Raw genomic sequence first — 18,562 nt, 5'->3', positions numbered from 1 at the left:
AAAATGCTAATGAAAGGACGGGGGAAGGTTAACGGAGGGTGTTTTAAACCTTGACTGACCTGAGACATGAATCATCATGCAAATCAGGTGCAACTGAAGACTGTGATTATTCTTTATCCAAAATAGATCTGACTTGTGACTCCATTCTTCAGTAGTCAGGACGGGTGATGCTGTGATGTGTGAGGTTAAATAACGCTCCAAATTTGCGATAAATTTTGGTTGAGGAAAAACTGTCATGGCCAATTTCAAAGGGGTCCCTTGACCTCTGACCTCCAGATATGTGAATGTAAATGGGTTCTATGGGTACCCACGAGTCTCCCCTTTACAGACATGCCCACTTTATGATAATCACATGCAGTTTGGGGCAAGTCATAGTCAAGTCAGCACGCTGACACACTGACAGCTGTTGTTGCCTGTTGGGCTGCAGTTTGCCATGTTATGATGTTGAGCATGTTTTTTATGCTAAATGCAGTACCTGTGAGGGTTTCTGGACAATATCTGTCAGTGTTTTGTGTTGTTAATTGATTTCCAATTATAAATATATACATACATTTGCATAAAGCAGCATATTTGTCCACTCCCATGTTGATAAGAGTATTAAATACTTGACAAATCTCCCTTTAAGGTACATTTTGGACAGATAAATAATGTGCGATTTGATAAACTATGGACAGTTTGTTCTCTCTTTGCAGAGCTAAAATCACACACTGACTGCTTCTTGTTCTGTTGCTATCAATAAGTCAAGTCCGGTGTGTTCCTGTGAAGCTGACGAGCTGCAGACACTTTTCTTGTACTGCCTCCTGCTGGTAAAACAAAGGAATACACCTACTTACTGTTTGTGTAAATATCCAATTATGAACATTTATAGCATAAGCTGCATGGGCTCTGTTTTGACTCTAATGTTGTCCAGAGGAAACTCAATTCTGACTTAATAAACAAACTGTCAATAATTCAATTAAGTGCTTTATGAGGACCACTTGAAGGCAACGTAAGACTTTTTTGGGTTGTTTTAAATGTACCTCATGACCAGCCAATACTTGATCGAACATATAGGTTGTAGTGTTATAAACAGCAGCATAAACCTGCAAAATGTAATAAAAAGTTGGAGGGGCCTGTCTGACTTTATGAAGTGCCATGAATTTAACTGAATTCAGTGGAGCGGAGTCTCCTTTTGGCAGGATAACCCGGCTTACCTTCAATAGTTATTATGGCGCATGCAGCACTCTTTTATATGATCCAATGCACCAACTTTTAATGCAACAAATGGGAGGATTTAAGGGGAGAAAACTCTCTAGACCTGATCCTGTAAGAATCCTATAGGTGTCATCTATATTATCCTTCTAAAATTAGTTATAGTATCACGCATAATGATTGAGATATTCATTGTGATCTTCACGTCAGAGGTGCACTACTCTGTAAAAACAAACAGATTGAACTCCTGTTGAAGAAAACTCAGGATGACAAACTGTTTATTCAAGCTGCCGTTTTTTTGGAGCCGGAGTCTGAAGGGAAAGCACCAAATTCTCCTGTTAAATATTCATGGTTATGATAAACCGAGAGACTTCAGAGACCTCCAGTTCTACTCTCCAGGTTAAAGGCTACATGGTCAGCAAACAAGAGCTGTAATGAGTGAGGTGAAAGACAAAGTGAGCGCCTCACCGTCAGCAGACAGAAGCCCATTATTCATTCAAGGCTCTGAGCTGCTATCGCTGAGATAAAGACACCTGCACATCCAGCTCTGTGGTGCACGATACTGTGTCTCTTTAAAAGGATTTCAAGGTTATATGATTAAACAAACACATTATAATGAAAGGCAAATTATGGTGAAAGCATTGCTTTGTTTGTGTTCCCCTTATGATAAAGTAGTATATTTCAAGTTTATTTTATGAAGTAAACTTAAGTAAAGTAAATTTCCCAAGTATGTAGTATGTACTAAAATCAATGCACTAATAGTGTACTTCTGAGTGTGCTACTTTAATACTTCTTGGTACTAAATTCATTCCCTTTTTAGTTTATAAAAGTATACTTATTAAGTATAAGAATAGTAAACTTTGAGAGCAAAACTAGTTTACATCTAAGTTGTATTTTGTACTGGTACTTGGCTTATACTTACGTATATTACACTATACGTATAAGCCAAGTATACTTAGACTTTTCTGTGGACTTGTCAGTATAAGTCAAGTATACTTAGACTTTTCTGTATACTTGTCAGTATAAGTCAAGTATACTTAGACTTTTCTGTATACTTGTCAGTATAAGCCAAGTATACTTAGACTTTTCTGTATACTTGTCTGTATAAGCCAAGTATACCTAGACTTTTATATTATATTAGAACCATCTTGGCCTTGTGTAACCCATCTATGAACTTGAAGGAAAACTGTAATTTTTCTAACAATAATTATATGTTAGTTTCCATTCTTCCTTGATCCTGACTCATAGTTTTTACAACGAGCCATCTGCCCAGAAGTGAGGAAGCGTATTAAAAGCAGCCCTGAGGAGTCATGCAGCAGATATAGCCAGAGGTCACAATAATAATACTACACATTTTGCACTCAAACACATATTTTCTGCAGCCTCGCCTCGCATTAAACGAGCTAGAAGGAATGAATAGCTGCAGGGTGGATGGTGAATGAAGCGGGAAACACCCGTCAGTCCGCTGCAAGTCTCAACTGAGACATCAGCAGCGTGAAGCTGGACAGAGACAGCTGGAGAGACACAGGAAGTAAGACAAGTCTGTCTTCAAAATAAAATTATTTATATACTGCATGTTAAACCCAGTTTGTTTGGTTGGTGACTTGTAAGCTATAAAATATTTCTATAAATAAATAAATAAATAAAAATGCCATTAAAAGTAGCAAAAATAATATTTAAAATAAATGTAGTCATTAATTATTTGATAAAATGTGAAATACATTTCTGTTTTAATTAGCTTTTTAAAATTGATTTACCTTTGTATTAATTCCCTTATTTATTTATTCTTATATTTAATTTCCATTTTTATTTACTATTTATTTTTACGAATGTCTAAATTTATTTTTGCATTTATTTTTATTTAAGTATTTGTTTTTGCATTTATTTATTTGTTTTATGTTTTAAATGTATGTATATATTTATGTGTTTAAGCGTTAATTTATTTATCTGTTTCTGCATTATTTTCCTTTAGCATTTCACCCCTTAATGGGCAGGTCTTACCTTTTTCATTAAATTGAAATAATATCTCAGAAAATAAAGAGTTCTGATTATGAATACAGACTTCCCTTGAGAAATGTAAACAAATGACATCATCAACATGTCGCGATCTGATTGGTTAAGTGAATCCGCAGTGGGAGGAGCTAAAACGGTTAAAACTTGAGTTAAAACCGTTGGTTCAAACCAACGCGGGTCGTGTCTAGAAGGGAACCAGCAAACTGGGGGAAACTCTCGCGAGATGTTTTAAGGTTAGGCATGTATCTTGATGGGTCGTCAAGCAGCAAGTCTCGCGAGAATTTGCGGGTTCCGTTCTGGACACAACCAAAAGTAACGGTCAATTTGGAGCAGTCAGTTAAACTTCAGTTAAACTTCGAAAAAATGGGTAATTTATTAAAAATAGTGAACAGTCACGACTTTTTTCTATCAACCTTGAAGATATTCATGATGTTTGAAGGTCAGTAGTTTAATTGGACAGCTAAAAAGGTTTGTAACCTAGAAGCTAACGTTAGAGCTAACTAGCTAACTCTAAAGTTAGTTAGCTAACTAGTTCATACGTTTGTTTAAGCTATTGGTTTATTTATTTTGCACAATTTTAGACTATACAACATAATAAATCAATAAATAAAGTATTAAAATACAGTGCAGGAAGAGGCAAAAAAACTACTGGGGTTATCTGAAGCCTCCACCTAGAGACAAGGTTAATATAAAGAAATAATAACAAAACAATTAGGACAAGATATATATAATAACGGTTCTCAGCAGGAAACCGATGGATTGCCTACTCCGGGTAGGGAATGAGTCCTTACCCCAAGTGAAGGAGTTTAAGTATCTCGGGGTCTTGTTCGCGAGTGAGGGGACGATGGAACGTGAGATTGGTCGGAGAATCGGAGCAGCAGGGGCGGTATTGCATTCGCTTTACCGCACCGTTGTCACGAAAAGAGAAATGAGCCGGAAGGCAAAGCTCTCGATCTACCGTTCAATCTTCGTTCCTACTCTCACCTATGGTCATGAGGGTTGGGTCATGACCGAAAGAACGAAGTCGCGGGTGCAAGTGGCCGGAATGGGTTTCCTCAGGAGGGTGGCTGGCGTCTCCCTTAGAGATAGGGTAAGAAGCTCAGTCATCCGTGAGGGACTCGGAGTAGAGTCCTTGCTCCTTTGCGTCGAAAGGAGCCAGTTGAGGTGGTTCGGGCATCTAGCACGGATGCCTCCTGGGCGCCTCCCTTGGGAGGTGTTCCAGGCACGACCAGCTGGGAGGAGACCACGGGGAAGACCCAGGACTAGGTGGAGAGATTATATCTCTACTCTGGCCTGGGAACGCCTCGGGATCCCCCAGTCAGAGCTGGTTAATGTGGCCCGGGAAAGGGAAGTTTGGGGTCCTCTGCTGGAGCTGTTGCCCCCGCGACCCGATCCCGGATAAGCGGTTGAAGATGGATGGATGGATATATATAATAACAACAATAACAATACAGTAAATATATCAAAAAAGACATGTGTGTGTTGCGTGGAAGTGTGTGGTTAGTGTTTGTGAAGAGGATATTGATTTAAATATCTATAAAGACTTCTGGGCAATCTTAACCAAACAACATTGTGAGTGGGAAAATAAATAAAAAACACAAAAACAGATACATGGACAACATGGGGAGAAGCAATTACAAAACAGCAATTAAATGACCCTTTATGAGACTTTGAAACATTTGACAGATGAACAGGTTTTTGATAGATGTGAATAACACTCCATAATTTGGTTCCCCTAAATCTTATCGAAAATTGACCTCTACTATTGAGGAAGTTAGGAGGATGAAGATCTAGAGATTGACGGGTTGAGTAAGAATGGACCTTAAAATTTGTTTTAAAATAGGTCTTGAACTGCTCAGGAATATTCCCTTCACCAGAAAGTATCTTATAAATAAAAACACATATTTGAGAAATATTGATATCATAAACTTGATATTTGATATACTTGAAATTAACTCTCTTCGTATTTTACTATAATGTGGATCTTCAGCAGGTGTTTTATTGTGAAGGTTCGGACCGGTAGTGATGTGCTTCCTCCGGTGTAACTTGTCTCCCGGTAGAAACGGAGCGGAGAGTTGGTGAACAGTCTGGATCAGAGGATCAGAGTCGCTTTGGGGGACTAGTGAGCTTCTCTGTCTGGAGGAGAGCTGCAGGAGCCAGGAAACATATGATCTGAGAAGGTACCACTGCTCTTTATTCACACATCTGCACACATCTGCACACACATCTGTAACAACATGCGTTTTAGATGCTTTTAGACCCTTTATCTCTTCACCTCACGCAGCTGCTGATGCAAACCTGCAGACTCACCTGTGCTCGTTAAAAATTAAGGGAAACTTCTGCTGCTTTTATTTAAACTAAAAGTGGTTTATGATGATGTCTTGTATGATTTGTCTCGAGTAGGTGCGTTATGTGAGTGTGCAACAACCTAATGTATTTTTATAGTAGTGATTGATCCGGTAGATTCAATTCAATTCAATTAAATTTTTTTTAGATGCAAATACATGCAAAGACATAAAACCTATTTAGTGATGCCATAATACAGGTTAGAGGCTTGTAACAGTAAAACAATGAGTCTCTAAATTACATGGAAGCAGATACTCTACAAGTTTATTATAGGAATTAGACATGAAATAGCCAGGTGTGTTTTTAATATCATCATAAACTCACTACAGTCACTCAGTGAGTCACCTGAGGGAGTATTTCATGGTTATTGTTGTGATTTTTCTAAAGGTACATCTAGGCAGGGCTGCTCTCAGCAGACCCATAATCCTAACTCTGTTTTTATTACCACAAGCAGAGCTTGTCTCAACACTGACTGGGTGAAAATGCCAAGTTGTAACTGTCAGTCATATCAATAAATTATTTGGAAATTGCCTGAAATTAAAGAAGTTGGCTGCAGCACTAGTTGGAAACAAAAGGTATGATTTTAAAATCCTTCACAACTAATGTGTCTTTACTGAGATGCATTAGATCCAGTTATTAAAATCACATCTTCTGTTTTTTATTAGTATCCCATGTCATAGGTGAAAACAGGGCATTTATATGGTTACAGCTGTGTTACCTTCAGTCTTCTGCAGGGAATAAATGTGCTTTGTCTGATGCAGCTTTGCATGTGTACAGTAAGTGACAGTGATATATTTTTACTTACTTGCTGATGTGCCTGCAGTCAGTACTTTATAAGCTTTAACTTCATCCACAAATTGTTTGTTAACATACAAGCATGGCGAGAAATAATTCTGCAAACAAGGGGAGGACTTAAAGAGACATTAATTGAATCCGAGGGATCATTTAGAGAGATTTGATGGGAGGGGCAGATCATATAATCTATGATGTAAGTGAACAAGTCTGTACATTATCAAGGGGTGGCTTTCCTACTAGAGATTAATGTCTGTTATTCATATCTCCATTCATTCATTTTTTAAATATTTTTACAAATCCATACCTGCACACTTAATTAAATCACAAGCCTCTTTTAGGGCTGTCAATCGCACACTTTTTTATCCGTTCAAAATGTACCTTAAAGGGAGATTTGTCAAGTATTTGTCAACATGGGAGTGGGCAAATATGCTGCTTTATGTATGTATATACTTATTATTGGAAAACAATTAACAACACAAAACAATGACAAATATTTTCCAGAAACCCTCACAGGTACTGCATTTAGCATAAGAAATATGCTCAACATCATAACATGGCAAACTGCAGACCAACAGGCAACAACAGCTGTCAGTCTGTCAGTGTGCTGACTTGACTATGACTTGCCCCAAACTGCATGTGATTATCATAAAGTGGGCATGTCTGTAAAGGGGAGACTTGTGGGTACCCATAGAACCCATTTACATTCACTGATCTGGAGGTCAGAGGTCAAGGGACTCCTTTGAAAATGGACATGCCAGTTTTTCCTCGACAAAATTTAGCGTAAGTTTGGAGCGTTATTTAGCCTCATTCATGGCAAGCTAGTATGCCATGGTTGGTATCAATGGATTCATCAGGTTTTCTGGTTTCATATGATGCCAGTATCTTCACTCTAGCTTTAAAACTGAGCTGCTACAACCTAAACATCGCAAGTTGCGTTAATGCGTTAAAGAAATTAGTGCCGTTAAAACAAAGTTACGTTAACGCGTTATTATCACGTTAACTTTGACAGCCCTAATTTTTACAAATCCATACCTGCACAATTAATGAAATTGCATGCTTATATATATATATATATGTATATGTATCTTTATATATCATTTTAGGTTTGTCTGTAACTGCACTAACAGGAGCAGAATTGATTCAATTTGATGCACTTAATATTGCAACATAATCTTCTAGGATATCATACTTACAAAGTGCCATATAGATAATTTAAGTCCTCTTTCACACTGTTTTCAATCATCTCCTCTTCCTCCTTTTCCTTCCTGCTCCTCTCTCTCACACTACCCTTTCCTCCTGCCCTTGCTACTCTTCCCTCTCTCTGTCCTCTTCTCCTTTTCTCTTTCAACCTCCCTCACATATTTCCTTTCCTTCAAATCTCCTCCTCATCTCCTTGTTTTGTCCTTTCACCTCCTTCCTCTGTTCCTCCTGTCCTCTACCCTCCTCTCTAACGTTCTCTGTTTTTCTCCTTCCTCACCTGTCTCTTCCCTCTCCCTCCCTCCCCTCTTTCTTATTTTGTTCTTCCTCCCTTTTCTTCAGGTGTGTCTTGCCCTCCTGTCTGCTGCTTCCAGGATGCAGTTCTCAGTCAGACTGAGCTTCTGCCTGCTGGGCTTCGTTCTCGTCTCTCTGTTTCCTCAGCCAGCGCGGGGTCAAGGTAAGTACCTCCGCTAGCCTGCTTTCCACTCAGGGGCCGACCGGGTCAACAAGGCCCAAAGGGGGTTTACCACACAGCTACACAGGACCGAACATGGCCGAGCTGGGCTTTTTAGGGCCAACAGGGCCAACGGTGGTGTTTCCTAATGGTATCCAACAGGGCAAGCTGTTAGGACTTTCCACAGTGGCACCACATAGGGCGAGAAACTGGACTACCTGATACCGTCCAAGTTTGATTTTATTATAGGGATATGAAAGGCTTTCTATATTGGTGCCAAATGGGAATATCAGGAACTCTCATAGGGCCAAACATGGCCAACAGTTTCATCATTGAAGCTCAGATTTTAGTGGTTGTTTCTAGGGATGTCATAGTGAGGAAAATGTAGGATTATCCCGGACATTTTACAAGACAAGATGATGCTCAGTTATGTATTGTAGAGCACTTACCTTGTTCTTTAAAGTGGCGATCTTTAAGATTTCTGTCCTGGTTGACAACGGCAACCTAGGGCCTTCAACTTTGAGGCCAAACACGACTTTCTACCACAGAGCCAAACAGGGTTTCCTAGGGTTTCCCATCATGATGCTTAGCAGGGTTTCCTAGGGTTTCCAATCATGGTACTAAATAGGGTTTCCTAGGGTTTCCTAGGGTTTCCCATCATGGTGCTTAGTAGGGTTTCCTAGGGTTTCCCATCATGGTACTAAATAGGGTTTCCTAGGGTTTCCCATCATGGTGCTAAATAGGGTTTCCTAGGGTTTCCCATCATGGTGCTTAGTAGGGTTTCCTAGGGTTTCCCATCATGGTGCTTAGTAGGGTTTCCTAGGGTTTCCCATCATGGTGCTTAGTAGGGTTTCCTAGGGGTTCCCATCGTGGTGCTTAGTAGGGTTTCCTAGGGTTTCCCATCATGGTACTAAATAGGGTTTCCTAGGGTTTCCCATCATGGTGCTTAGTAGGGTTTCCTAGGGTTTCCCATCAGGGTGCTTAGCAGGGTTTCCTAGGGGTTCCCATCATGGTGCTAAGTAGGGTTTCCTAGGTTACCTAGGTTCACCTTTTTGCTGTCAAACAGGGTTAGGATTAAGGGCCACTTAACTGCTTTCAGCATTATGATAAAGATTGTAAGCTCACAGCTGACACAGTAAACCTCAGTGTGGCCCTGTTGTTGTGGAAATGCAGGTATCATCATTTGCACTCACCGTTTCATTCAGCAGGTTCAATTCTGAACTTCACAATGTGGCAATTTTGATGTGCAGCTTTGCTCCAATGACATTGACTTTTAAGTGTTTGTTTTTTTATTTAAATTATCCTTTTAATGTGCATTTACCCTCGTGTGTCTGTCTCAAAGGGAAAAGCCTTGATGCCAAAATCATAATGAGAAAACGTGTTTTACTGTCTGCTAGACAAACTGGTTCGCTGCGACACAGTCTGTCACCTCTGTAATTAATCCGCACATGTGTTTAACTTATTTATTTATTTATTTGGGGAAGTTTTCAAAGGGCATGCTAATGACTGTGACTAAGGTTGAAACCTCCACGTCTTATTTTTTAAAATCAAAAAACATTTGCGCTTCGCGTGTGCGTTAAATTTCTAACTTTACGTGAAGCAGTTTTGATAAACGTCTCTTTTAGTCCTGTACATCTGTTAACTTCACAGTGTTTGTGTGTTTTACTCTTCATGTACTTATTTTTTCTCCTTTTGTTTCTGTGGTCAATTCATGTGCTCACATCGTCTCTCACCCCAGTTATCTTATTCAGTAATTAACACATAACCTCACTCATTACCTCATTAACAGAGAGAGACGAGTCTCATTAACACCATTATCATCATTAACAACCTTTTTATCAAGTAGACCTCTTCTCTGGAAATGCAAATGATGGTTGATATTCATATTCATTAAATTAGCGGTGCTGAGTGCGTTTTCCTCTGATTATAGAAGACCTGATTATGGATCTAAGATGAGGTTTTATATCTGTTTTCAAATCTTAATGTGTTGGTTGTCGCATCTTGTATGAGAATGTGGAAAAACAGGAACACTGTAAAAGATTGATGTTTTGCTTTGAGCACAGTTAGGTACTGCTGCACCCAAACACATTTAGCATCCGCCAGCTTTCAAAGGTTGAACTTGAAACAAGGCTAAACCTGCAAAAGTGCTGCGGTGGTGAGCCGGAGCCTGCTGACATAGTGCCATAACCATAAAGTCAGGCGATGGGCTGACACTACTGCCAATACCATAATACCAGATTAGGGGTTTGAAAGGTCAACATCAGGTCTGTCCTCGACCATTGAAATTCTTAGTCAACTTTACACTCGATTGGTTGATTCAATAGACAGATCTGTAAAAATAATCACACACACTTGAATCTGGTGTTTACCAGAGATGTGCTCATAAGTTTCTTGGAAATAAGTCGTTCATCATGAAAAAAAGCATAAAAAATGACTAATGGACTAAAGGAATCTTAGTGGACTAAGACCAAAACGACAGATTAGTTAAATAATCAAATATAAGAGGGGGCAGCCGTAGTCAACATGCTTTCAGACAGTTAGGGATTACTACGTGTCTGCTGCCCAGTGACATCGGTGTTCTGTATTTTGATTTGCTGACAGCAGGGCACAACTCTGCTGCTGTACTTGCAATGTCTAAGGGCGGCTGTGGCTCAGAGGGTAGAGGTCGTCCACCAATCGGAAGGTCGGTGGTTCGATCCCCGGCTGCTCCGGGTCACATGTCGATGTGTCCTTGAGCAGGACACTTAACCCCAAATTGCTCCCAAAGGTATAGCCATCGGTGTGTGAATGAGTATTTAGATTAGATCCTGATGGGCAAAGTTGGCACCCTCTGCCATCAGTGTGTGAGTGGGTGAATGCTGACATGTAGTGTAAAGCGCTTTGAGTGGTCGGAAGACTAGAAAAGTGCTGTATAAATGCAAGTCCATTTACCATTTGACAACTAATCGATAAATTGCTTATAAAAATAGATGGCATCAATTTTCATCATCAACTAGTTGGGTCTATGTCATGATGCAAGGCATGCGTTGTGGCAACTTCTCCTGGCGGTGGTGGGGGCAGTAAGCCAGCCAATGCCGCGCCTTGTGTAGCTCACGTGATAAATAACAGGAAATGATGTCGTCTCCTTTCAAAAATAGTTGAAGCAGAGACTAACTATACAGTGGAGAAATGTGCAGACGCACGATTACAAGTTAAAAACAAACGTAACAGACAGAAATACCTTCTGTCTGTTTTTTTAATAAAGCCCAGGAAATAATAAAATGTTGCTTTTTGCTGTTCATCCGATTAATAATCGATTAATCAAAGTATAATCAACAGATTAATCGATTATCAAAGTAGTCATTAGTTGCAGCCCTAGTGCAGACCCACCCTTCACCAGGCACTACATATTACTACATGCTATTATCTGTTAGTCAGTTTGTTTTTAATTGGTATCCTTGTATACTTGTGTAATATTGCAAAATTTTGGTTCTCGGATAGCATTAAAATCAGGCCCTGTATTGTGAAAAATGCTCATGGTGATGTCTTTGCTTGTTTTGTCCAACCAACACTCCAAAACCTAAATATATTTATTATCACTTAAGACAAAGAAAAGCAACAAATCCTCACAATTGAGAAGATGATACCAGCAAACATTTGGAATTTTTACTTAAAAAAATGACAATTAATTGACTATAACATTTTTTTTTTTCTGTAGATTGAACAATAAATGAATTTGCCGATCGTTTCAGTTCTATGTTTCCCTCCAAGAAATGTTTACCAGTCAGTCTGCAGCCATAATTGGCCCAGTAAAGGTGCAGCCTGACACTTAAGTCTGCCACAATAAGGACACTTGTTAGTTTTTGTTCAGAGTCTAAACGGAAAGCAACCGCAGCATTCCTCAGTGAAGAGGCCATAGTGTGTTAGCCTCGGCTACACCAGTGACCCAGGGAGAGCTGAGGAGTTACGACCGGCTTGGAGAGCTTCCACTGAGACACTCCTCAGCTCTGTGGCTCTGTGGTAGTCTCAGAAGAGTCAGATAAGATGAGAAGTTTTTCAGCAACATATAATGGAACATGAAAAGCTGACAGATGAATAGACTTCATGGTAATCTATCTATCTGCTTTTCTGTTTACCATGTTTCCTCGTGCTATATAGAAATGTGAGTCAGGCCTCTCATTAAGTACTTACTTGATGTCCTACACTACTCTCTAAACCAACACCTGTCGTGAAATCCGTTAAAGGTGAAATTTTAGTGGCGTAGCTCAGGCTTAGTCGAGGCTTTTGTCTCGTGTTTTACTCGCCTGCTGAAATAATGGAAGAAGTATCTGCAGCCGGTTTCTGTACCTGAAGGGGAAACAGGCAAAAGGAATGTGGTTAAATGTCAGCGGTACGTTTTCTAGGTCACATCTTGTACAGTAGATTTCATTCAGAGAATGTAATCACAAGCTGTGGGGACAGAAGTGGAAATTGTCTGTATGAAAGAGGAAAAATGATTGGATTTACAAAAATTTTTGAAGAGGAAAAACATTTTAGATTTTTTTTGTTTTACTCTTTTTCAATCTTCCATCACCAGAAACTCTGAAAGCTCTAGTTTGCCCTGGAAGGACAGCGGCCTGCATCTGCTCTGTGGCGTAAAACAATGAAACACACAGTGTGCAGTGTTTTAAATACACTGACCTGTGAAACTGAATGTGATGATGATGATGATTCGCTGATGTTGTAATGCTCTGTGTAGTATCTTTAAGAGAGTCTGCTCTGGCAGTGACAACATGGAGTCTTATATAAAAGAAAACATTTGCAAATTAAAAGTAACTTTAAGTTCCATCATCCCTTTATAGCTCCATACAAAGCTTCCTACTCACTAACGAAAGTTTTACCGTTTTCTGTACTCGACTCAGCACCGTCCCTTCACCTAACAACATCCCCTGGATTCTTCTACTCTCACTAATAATTTAAAGCCGCCAGTTTTACTTCCAGTTTAGATGAAACCAGCTTAGATGAATTTATTGTTTATCAGACGACAAAGAAAGACAAGAAGTAGCGCAACACATTGACTCTCTCTCTTCTTTACCGTCTCCTCCTGGCGAGGCGGCCGTCTGGCTGCTGCTGCACTAGGGTGCAGCAAACCAAATGTGGGACGGATAGACATGTTGCCGAGGTCCGCCGCTTGAAATGCAGTTTTGGGACGTTTTGGAGTTGCTAACACCGGCCGCTCTCTCCTCAGCTCCAGCACCGACACCGCACCGGGCTGCTGAGATTCCTGTATTTCTCAAACAGGATTGTTCTTGTTTTCGTTTGGGCCGGCACACCTCCAAAACGCTATCGGCTGCTTTCCGTAAATTTATCTCCAGCAGGAGGAGACGGTAAAGAAGAGAGCGAGTGAGAGAGACAGTCAGTGTGTTGTGTTCATTCTGTCGATTTCGGGGATTTCGCGTAATTGACTGCGTTGGTTGCACCCATTCTCGTGTGAAAATAAACACACTAAACTAAGGTTGAGGAAACATGAATAAAAAATGAATACCCAGCAGTTAGCTAATGCAACAAGTTGGGCTAAATATCTACACCTAACTAGCTAAATAACTAGAAAGACAAACTGACAGACAGATAGACAGATTTATCAGTTTGCTGCTGCTCAGATGCAAACGATCATGATTTAAACCCACTCAAAACTTTGTGCGTCTGACTTGCTGCTCAACTCCTGCTGGGTGCGACGGACACCTCTCCAAACCCTCCGCAGCAGCTGGCTCTGCTGTTTGCACAAGACTCTCCATGAAAAATAGATGAGAATTAAGTTCTCATCTCTACAGGCGAGGCCTTTTGTCTTCACCAGGCTGTTTGCTCAGCATCCAGTACTTGTCTCTGTGTGAGAATACAATTTCACAGAGAAGATCCATGGCTTTCTGTGAATGAATGAATGTGTGTGTGTGTGTGTGTGTGCTGCAAAGGAACCGGCAGGTTTTCTTAAGAGGCGTGAGAAAAAAAAAAAAAAACACTAAAGCTGCATGGATTTTTTTATGTGCACATACAAGAACACAGTTGCGGAAAAACATACATAATTCATGCACATGTGGATGCACTCACACATGTGCTGCACACACAATCAACACATTTCAACTACAAACGGAGAGGTGCAAAAATCTGCTTCTCCAATCATTTGGGATTTGCGCTCCAGAGGAGAGAGTGTCCTTTGTTTCCGAGACAGAGAGCTAAACCCTGAGCCGAAATCCCACGCAGCCCTCATTCTCATCCCCAGGTTGGTGAGATAATTGGTACTGTATTACTTATGTGTGTGTTTGCATATACATATATTTTTGCCTGCTGTTGAATGCGCCGGCTTCACATTCTCTCCATTGACATCAGGATTATCCTTCCTGTGCTGAACTCAAGTTTCTTTGCATACCTACATGAGTAGTTTCCTGCAGATAATGACATGCATAAAGAGGCGGTTCATCACAAAACGCTGCAGAGGTGTTTGTTGATGGGTCTTATCAGCTTGACTAAATCCTGTATTGTGGAGAAAGCTGCGGGGAAGTGAATAAATCAGTTCAGAAAAGCTAAAGAACTCTTCAAATTTGTGTCGTTTGCAACAAAGCTGTCTCCTTACCTTGGGTGACGCATTACAAAAAAATCTGTAAATGTGTCATGTGGAGAGACAACATGTATGCATTTCGTCCCAAACAGACTCACTTCTAAAAGTCAATATTTTTTTGTTTTGTGTGAACCATCCCTTTAAGCCTCTTGTTTGTTGTGCGCTGGAGCATCAGAGCTCTACCAGGCGTCAATCACAGTGTAGGTATTTAAAGAAGTCGGCGGCAGCAGATGGCTCACCTCATAATGAGGACACAAACACAGGAACGAGTTTGTGGGTTTCATATTTTATTTTCCACCCCCTGGCTTTTCTTTTTTTTTTTTTTTTTCATAGTTAACCAAATTAGATTGGGGAATGTGTTGCTTCTAGATACATGATTATTATCTGGGATTTGGCTCTGCCGGTGTGAAAATGACGGGGTGTTGTGGTTGTTGACCATGGAAATGTGGTTTTTGGCATTGCAGTGCTTTACAATGGCTTTACTCCAGTGTTTTAACCTGCGTCTTAATGTGAAAACACAACAATACTGTGTAGGAGTTTAGTGGAATGTGATCATACTCCACTACTAACGCAGTGTTGTTGCCTTTTCAGAGGGTTTATACACAGGTCGAGGCCGTTGCAAAGTGTATTTGGATATTGTGCAGCTCAGTGGTTGTAGTCACTGTGTGTTGTACATCTGAACACTCCTGCTGAGGACAGGAGAGGAATAGTAAACAGATGCTATTCCAGTGCCTTTCCCTTTGGTGCCCTTTGTTCTTTTTCTCCTTGCAGTTAAAAGGAAGTCACATTCACTCCTTTTTCTCATCCTCTTCTTACCCCCCGACGACGATTTCAAAGCATGGAGACGCAGAAAGGAAAGAAAATGAGATCAGCGCAGGGAGGGATCATACAGAAAGGGAGAGACGGGAGGGACAGATGAGGAGACGGAGGGCGTAAGCTTGAGAAAATGAATATGAGGGAAGGATACAGGGAGGAAAGTGGGGGGTAGGCCTCTAGGCGGCTGACAGGGCCAACAACTAATCAGGATGAGAGGCAGGGGCGTCGCTTTGATGCCGCCGGTAAGTGGAACACAGAAGAAGACCTGTCGTATCCCCACCGAGACGAGCACAATACAGGCTCGTCAATAGATGAGGAAGAGGATGAGGATGAGGAGGAGAATGAGACTTTGCTTTTTAATGTGACATCTGTGCAAGCTAATATCTGATGTGTATCCTCCCGCTTGGATGAGATACAATTTTTTCCTTATTTATTTATTTATTTATTAATTTTTCTCTCCTTTTCCTATCTGTTTAAAAACACAGATGGAGCGACTGCCTCTCTACGCCACCATAACTCTGGAGGGAGTTCAATCTAACTTAAGTCAGTCACAGTTGTGTTTGGCGCTTAGCGGATGAGCGAGCGCGCCGAGGTAAAACAGAAGGAGAGCAGATTCTGTGAAACCTGCAGATCTGTAAAACATCCTGAGCACTGATGCTGTTTGTCGCTGTTTTAAGGATAAACATTCACTTTGAAGCACGACATCTGTTTATAGCGGCAGTTTGACACAACTTCTAGTGTCTTATTAATCATGTAGGGTTGGGAATTAAAACAAAAAACACTGACTGAACACAATTGAACTCCATCCATTGTTATGGATGTAATCCACTAATACGCACTGATATGAGACAAGAAAGTATTTGTGGGATGGACGGTGCATGACAGGGATCTTTTATTCATTCATTCATTCATCATTCAAATATTTACAGAACTGACAGTTATTGTGTGAAGTTGTTTATTTTAGTTTTTTTCTCTGTCCAGTTTCATCGCCGCGGAGATTTCGTGCCAAAGTCCTGAGTCCCACCAAGCTGCACGTGACGTGGAAAGAGCCGAAAGGACAGTTTGAAAGCTACAAGGTCATTTACACCACACGACCAGGTAAGATCCAGCACCGACCACAGAGTTTACTTCACTGTAACTTTTGTCATGACTCTCCTCATGCCGTATTTTCATCATTGATACCTTTGCCTCTAAGATAGAGGGAGTTCTGTTTTCACTGCAGACTGATTTAGTTGTAATTTGGTGGACTGATCACCCCCAGCATGAGGATCTGCTGAGATTTTCATGAGGCTCCAGATAAGGGATGTCACAGTGAGGAAATGTTCCCACTGGTTAATAAACTTTTGACACCGGTGTTACCGATTAACATTAAATTAACGATTAACATTGGATGGCTGTGTGTCCACCTGGTTCGCCTCATTATGGTTCCCTTATAGCATTGGGTTTAAATCTGAATTATTGCCAAATAGGTGCTTTTCACTTTCACACCATATCCTCCGCCATCGTTTTGTCTGTCAACTCTCGTCCCATATGTGTGAAATCTGACTCCTGCTACTTCGAGCTGAGACTCCGTACGTAGCATTCACTTTCACTTTCAAATTGTAGTGTCCGTCATCCGACTAAGTATTGATAACACGGCGCTGATACGCCAAAATGAACTAAATGGGTTTTATTTCTGTAAAAAAAAGTAAAACGACGGTGGGTAGGTAATGTAATCGGTGTGTGCCTGAACACCGTGTAACACCGGTAACACTGACTACCACGACAAGACTACTCCAGATGTGGGATTTCTGGTTCTTTAGTAAAATAATGTTGTAGGACATTACATCACGTATTTACCAGATGCTCCCAAAATAAAGTAGGAATAAATTCAATAGGAGGTTAGAGTTACCTCAAAATTAAACACGACTGTTTTTCTTCAAGTACATTGGAAACTACTAATAGCGATCAACTGCTTATACGGATACAGAAGGTTGAAACAGAATCATTCCTATACAAATGCTGTTAGATCGTTGGCTTATAGTAATCGAGTAGTCCCCTTGCAGAGTTCATTTTGGGTCTTTTCATACATTGCAACATATGGACAAATATGTTAAAACTACGGTAATTCTATATACAGAATATATTTTTTATACTTTACTATCTTGATACTTTACCTCGCGGCTCACTGTAACCCGTCTGTGCTCCAGCTGAATACCTGAGGCTGGTGCTGCGCTCACATTGAAATCATGACGGGGAAAAATAGTCATTTTCTCTGAATGAAACGAGATGCAGCAGTGAAACGTGGTGTTCCTCAGCTACCTTACAGAAAACGAATGCGCACAGGGAAACCTCTTGTGGTTGAAGCCGCCCTCCTCAAGCGTATTGATAATGCCGGGTTACGTAATAATACCCCTTAAAATGAAACTGATCCTCATCCGGCTCTGCGCAACCGCAGCGCGGGCAGCACATGCAGATGAACAGTCCTCGCTAAACCTTCATTCAGCCAGCGCCCAGAGCTCCTTTTTTTTAGCCAGCGGGGGAGCGAGGAGCCTCGGAAAAGTGAAACACAGCTGCCCGAAAACAGCAAAGCCTCACCCCAAGCGGGCTTTTGATGTAATAAATAGACAAATGTCAATTACATGGTAATCTGTATGAGAAATAAAGGAAAATTAATAAAATTTGATTATGATAATCATACGCTTATAGTGATCAATTTTACCTGGACAGATGTGAACACTGTAAGCGGTTTCCACTGTAATTAAAGGGACTGTTTGTAACTTCTTACACGTATAAATCATTGCGGGTCGGTGTCCCATGCGCGCTTGCGTGTGGCTACGCTGTTCAGACTCAGACTCCAACACAAACTACACGGAAGCACCAAAACCGCAAAGTTTGCAGTGTTGGCCGCGGTCGAAGGACGCGGGGGAGACCGTAGCTTTGGTAACTCCAGGACCGGAATCTCTGCTGTACTCTGCTCCTCTGCCTGCTTGTCTTCACTCACACACCGCACTCGTTCTCGCTCTTTTGCTCCACTCTCACGTGCATGCGCTCACTCCACACTGCAGAACAGTTAGTTTAGCTCTGAGAATATCTAGTGAATGTAGAGTGGACGTTTGTGCAGAAATAACTGCTGCAGCTCCTCCAGACCAACAGAGGTTTCCCGTGTCTTGTGAAGTGACGGGGCTCCGCAGAGAGAA

At 40.9% G+C, this 18,562-nt stretch overlaps 1 protein-coding gene across 9 annotated transcripts in view; it reads left to right on the top strand.

Moving 5' to 3' along the window:
* The first annotated feature begins 5,248 nt into the window (after positions 1 to 5,248).
* Positions 5,249 to 18,562, top strand: part of LOC119502886 (collagen alpha-1(XIV) chain-like) — a 209,276-nt gene continuing 195,962 nt past the window's right edge. For 8 of the 9 annotated variants that reach the window (XM_037794155.1, XM_037794154.1, XM_037794156.1 and 5 more), the window contains exons 1-3: positions 5,249 to 5,384; positions 7,885 to 7,999; positions 16,365 to 16,481. In XM_037794155.1, coding sequence (XP_037650083.1) covers positions 7,918 to 7,999; positions 16,365 to 16,481 — 199 coding nt within the window. In that variant the 5' untranslated portion in view covers positions 5,249 to 5,384; positions 7,885 to 7,917. The remainder of the gene's footprint in view (positions 5,385 to 7,884; positions 8,000 to 16,364; positions 16,482 to 18,562) is intronic. The other variant, XM_037794158.1, reaches the window with a different exon arrangement.

This window comes from Sebastes umbrosus, chromosome 15 (assembly GCF_015220745.1).
Source record: "Sebastes umbrosus isolate fSebUmb1 chromosome 15, fSebUmb1.pri, whole genome shotgun sequence".
Lineage (NCBI taxonomy): Eukaryota > Metazoa > Chordata > Actinopteri > Perciformes > Sebastidae > Sebastes > Sebastes umbrosus.
The sequence above is the reverse complement of the archived record's forward strand: the minus strand, read 5'-3'. Positions and strand labels throughout refer to the sequence as shown.